Source organism: Poecilia reticulata, unplaced genomic scaffold, assembly GCF_000633615.1.
Source record: "Poecilia reticulata strain Guanapo unplaced genomic scaffold, Guppy_female_1.0+MT scaffold_340, whole genome shotgun sequence".
In the NCBI taxonomy this organism is placed as follows: domain Eukaryota; kingdom Metazoa; phylum Chordata; class Actinopteri; order Cyprinodontiformes; family Poeciliidae; genus Poecilia; species Poecilia reticulata.
Window position 1 is genome coordinate 14230 of NW_007615111.1, and position 4615 is coordinate 18844.

General features: G+C 37.9%; 2 protein-coding genes across 2 annotated transcripts in view; both read left to right on the plus strand.

Moving 5' to 3' along the window:
• Positions 1–1958, plus strand: part of LOC103460915 (galactose-specific lectin nattectin-like) — a 10813-nt gene extending 8855 nt beyond the window's left edge. Inside the window, exons 2-5 of the mRNA XM_008403232.2 lie at positions 953–1062; positions 1164–1298; positions 1374–1488; positions 1662–1958. Coding sequence (XP_008401454.2) covers positions 953–1062; positions 1164–1298; positions 1374–1488; positions 1662–1741 — 440 coding nt within the window. The 3' untranslated portion in view covers positions 1742–1958. The remainder of the gene's footprint in view (positions 1–952; positions 1063–1163; positions 1299–1373; positions 1489–1661) is intronic.
• Positions 1959–2605: 647 nt separating this feature from the next.
• LOC103460917 (ladderlectin-like) overlaps positions 2606–4615 on the plus strand; it is a 26084-nt gene continuing 24074 nt past the window's right edge. Inside the window, exons 1-4 of the mRNA XM_017303536.1 lie at positions 2606–2719; positions 2898–2933; positions 4176–4285; positions 4387–4521. Of these exons, the coding sequence (XP_017159025.1) occupies positions 2659–2719; positions 2898–2933; positions 4176–4285; positions 4387–4521 (342 nt within the window). The 5' untranslated portion in view covers positions 2606–2658. The remainder of the gene's footprint in view (positions 2720–2897; positions 2934–4175; positions 4286–4386; positions 4522–4615) is intronic.

Sequence of the window (4615 nt, forward strand, 5' to 3'; positions counted from 1 at the left end):
GCTTATAAAAAATGTCTATACTCCACCTTTTGGTTTATGTATTCATCTTCAGTCAGTGTAATAGATGTCCAGATATTTATAGCTTTGTGTTCAGCAATAATAGCGACAGGATTTGGCACTTGCATTCGTCACACAGATCTACCAGGTATGTAACATCACGATGTGCTTCGCCACCCATTTGTTGCGACCGAGATGATGTGAAATTTATTTTCTCGCTCGTCCATTAAGCTAAACAAAGTGCAGCCGCTCACTGTGTTCAGTCTATCTTCTCACCTGTATAAATAATCCTGCCGTTTTCGTCCCGCCGTTCGCTCTGAACCAGCAGCTCCGGGAGGAGAATGGCTGCCGCACTCCAGGCATCGCTCCCGTCATTTTAAGGAGCTTATTGATCCCCCGAAAAATGACAAAGACTTAGACATTATCATGAATCAATAAAATCCTAATCCTAACCCTAACTTGAAAACTGGAAGTTATGCTTCTAACACTTAGCTTTTGTCAACAAATCAGGCGGAAGCGAGAGCGCTGCGCAACACAAGAAATAACCCAGCCGCAACACGGTGCATTAAATACTAAAGCGTAACTTAACGAAGCTTCGAGGGAGATACATTTTTGTATAAATTTAGGGCTAATTATGGCCACACAACTACAGACAGGTATTCCTGAAAAGAAAAAGTTTGAATATTTAGTTAGCATTGCTCCTTTGTAAATATACCGCTCAAAAAAATAAAGGGAACACTTCAGTGTTCACTTAAATGTTAAAGTGTTCCCTTAATTTTTTTGAGCAATGTATTTTGTTGGTGTCACGCTTTGCTTTTAGGACATTTAGGCACGATTTTAGTGTCTATCATGCTGAATTTAAATGTCAAAAGTCGATATGAAGGTCCAAACCATGAACATGTCTCCCACCTTCACACTCAGAAGCATTAACAAGAGTCTCCGTATTTGTTCTCAGCAAAGAGTGACCTGGTGAAGAGGTCAACTGACTGCCCCCGTGCATGGACTGGGTTCAATGGCCGCTGCTTCCGCTACATTCCAAAACCCATGAGTTGGGCCAGAGCCGAGGTAATTAAAGGCCTGAAATAGTTTACATCTTTCAGATAAATCTTTGAGCTAACAGATCAACATCAGAGGTTTCTCAGAGTTTTGTCTCATTAAATGTGTAGAAAAACTGCCACTCCATGAAGGCAAACCTTGCATCAGTTCATGACATGGAGGAGTACCATGAGATCCAGAGACTGATAATGACTGCAAGTCACGAGTATAAAGAGACGTGGATTGGYGGAACTGATGCGCAAGAGGTATTTCACTTATCACAACATTTTTAAGTTGATTCATATGCCTAACWTTCTATTAAGTTTTGTTTGGTTTTCCAGGAAAATCACTGGTTCTGGATTGATGGTACTCCTTTCCTCTATACAAACTGGTGTCCCGGAGAGCCTAATAACCACAGAAGACAGAAGCAGGATTGCTTACATATGAACCATGGAGGTAAAGCTGTTTTGCAAAAATGAAATTTCCTGAATTAGAGGAATATAATTTCAGAGGTTCGGAATTTATTGTTTTAGCCATGCATGATATTTGCAATTCTTTTTTTCATGTCACCACCTTCATTCTTTCAAACTGATTAGACAAATACTTTAGCTCATTTTTTGATTTTTCAGGTCAAAAGTGCTGGGATGACTTCCAGTGCTATCTCCAAAGACCATCTGTATGTGCCAAGAAAGCCAGATTCATCTACTGAATCCGCAAAGCTGGACCGAATCCTGGAACCTGGAATCAGTACTGATACATGAAGAGAAGCGACTGTGTCCATTAAAATCTTTTTCTTAATTTTGCTCTTTCGCTTTTAAGCAACGTAAAAGAAAAAAAAATATCTGCAACATTTTCAGATTAAGGTAGTTTGTTTYGTCTTATGTCTTCAGTAATAGGCGACTGCTTTTGTGGAAGACTGCTTTTAGCAACGCTTTATTCTATAAATAAATAAAAAGCTCAAGCAAAAAGAAGAACAAATTAGTCTGTTTTATTCAACAACAAGCTAAACCCNAGACAAAGAGTCAGTAAATAGTTTCTTACTCGCGAGGAGAGTGCTCAGAGAATGCTTCAGTTACAATCTCCGACCAACACTCTGAAGTTTCTCTGCTCGCCTCGCTCTTTTATTAGATTCGGAACGCCCTAGTTACATGGAGCTTCAACAGCTAAAGGGGGGGGGAAGGAGGTTCTTATCTCCCTCTTATAAGTCCCTCCAAAAAGTTTAGGTTATTTCCAATGTACATATTTTATAATCTTTTGTCAAGAGTAAACAGTTAATTAAAAACACTCATTTTGTGGAAAAGCAAGCTGCCAAAGTCTCCCTTCAACTATACGTTCCAGTTTCCTTTCTCTAGAGGAAAAGGAATACAAAACAATAAACAAATTCCTACTAAAAAGGACCATAGAAGTTTTCCATTTATAAAAAAAGAGAGTTTTTCTTTGTCAAACTGACCCGATCGCATTATGCCTTACTTGGTACTCAAAAAGAGGAACGTGTCAGAGAGCAGATAGAGGAACCTACTGCAACCTTATATTCTGATGTTTCCTCTCTGCACAATCAGTCTGGCTGCTCAGCTGCTCCCTACAACATCAGATTGTTTCCATTTATCAGCATCTATCACCTGCATAATGAGGGTCCTCCATTTTTCAGCAGCCATGTTTGCCATGATGGTCCTGACTTCTGCCCTTGGTGAGTTTTCTAAACGTTTTTTGTTCTAATCACATCATAACTTATTTTACAGTAWAAACACCAACAAAGTTCTTAATTCACTGCAAACTGAACCATTTCTTAAAAATAACTTTGAAAACTTGCAGTAAAATTGTACGTAAACAGTACAGTATTTATAATACTCTCTCTAACTTTCCAGTTCTTCCAGAAACAAAGTCGGATGATGATAAAACAGGTCAGTGGAAATAAATAATGAACTTTTCATCTTTTTAAAAAACATTTACACATAATAGTTGCACGGCTAAGTAAAATTATTTTACTTCATCTTTCTTGAGAAATATTCCTTAATATATGATATCCGATTGGTCTGACGTTACAATATTTTGTAATTTATAGTAGGGGKGTTGTAAACAAATATTTTAGTAATCGAGTAATCTATCGATTATTCTTACAATTAACAGAGTAATTGGATAAAAAAAAGATCAAATAAAACATTGGTAAATCTAACATAACAGCAATATAACTATTGGATATCAACATCAGTCTAATTTTTCACACTTGAGGTTCCCTAACAACTTTTCTGTAGTTTAGAAAATGAACTTGTAACAATAATAGCTCAGTTAAAGTGAACCTGAAGAAAAGTTATACAAAAATCTGAAATTATAATCAATTTAATAATAAAGAAGCAGGCTCTCAAATACGCTTATAAAAAATGTCTATACTCCACCTTTTGGTTTATGTATTCATCTTCAGTCAGTGTAATAGATGTCCAGATATTTATAGCTTTGTGTTCAGCAATAATAGCGACAGGATTTGGCACTTGCATTCGTCACACAGATCTACCAGGTATGTAACATCACGATGTGCTTCGCCACCCATTTGTTGCGACCAAGATGATATAAAATTTATTTTCTGGCTCGTCCATAAAGCTACACAAAATGCAGCTGCTCACTGTGTTCAGTCTATCTTCTCACCTATATAAATAATCCTGCCATTTTCGTCCCGCCGTTCGCTCTGAACCAGCAGCTCCGGGAGGAGAATGGCTGCCGCACTCCAGGCATCGCTCCAATCATTTTAAGGAGCTTATTGATCCCCCGAAAAATGACAAAGACTTAGACATTATCATGAATCAATAAAATCCTAACCCTAACTTGAAAACTGGAAGTTCTGCTTCTAACACTTAGCTTTTGTCAACAAATTAGGCGGAAGCGAGAGTTTTTTTTTTTTTTTGAGATACTGCTCAAAAAAATAAAGGGAACACTTCAGTGTTCACTTAAATGTTAAAGTGTTCCCTTTATTTTTTTGAGCAGTGTATTTTGTTGGTGTCAAGCTTTGCTTTTAGAACATTTAGGCACTATTTTAGAGTCTATCATGATGAATTTAGATGTCAAAAGTCAATATGAAGGTCCAAACCATGAACATGTCTCCCACCTTCACACTCAGAAGCATTAACTAGAGTCTCCGTATTTGTTCTCAGCAAAGAGTGACCTGGTGAAGAGGTCAACTGACTGCCCCCGTGGATGGACTGGGTTCAACGGCCGCTGCTTCCGCTACATTCCAAAACCCATGAGTTGGGCCAGAGCCGAGGTAATAAAAGGCCTGAAATAGTTTACATCTTTCAGATAAATCTTTGAGCTAACAGATCAACATCAGAGGTTTCTCAGAGTTTTGTCTCATTAAATGTGTAGAAAAACTGCCACTCCATGAAGGCAAACCTTGCATCAGTTCATGACATGGAGGAGTACCATGAGATCCAGAAACTAATAATGACTGCAAGTCACGAGTATAAAGAGACGTGGATTGGCGGAACTGATGCGCAAGAGGTATTTCACTTATCACAACATTTTTAAGTTGATTCATATGCCTAACATTCTATTAAGTTTTGTTTGGTTTTCCAGGAAAATCACTGGTTCTGGA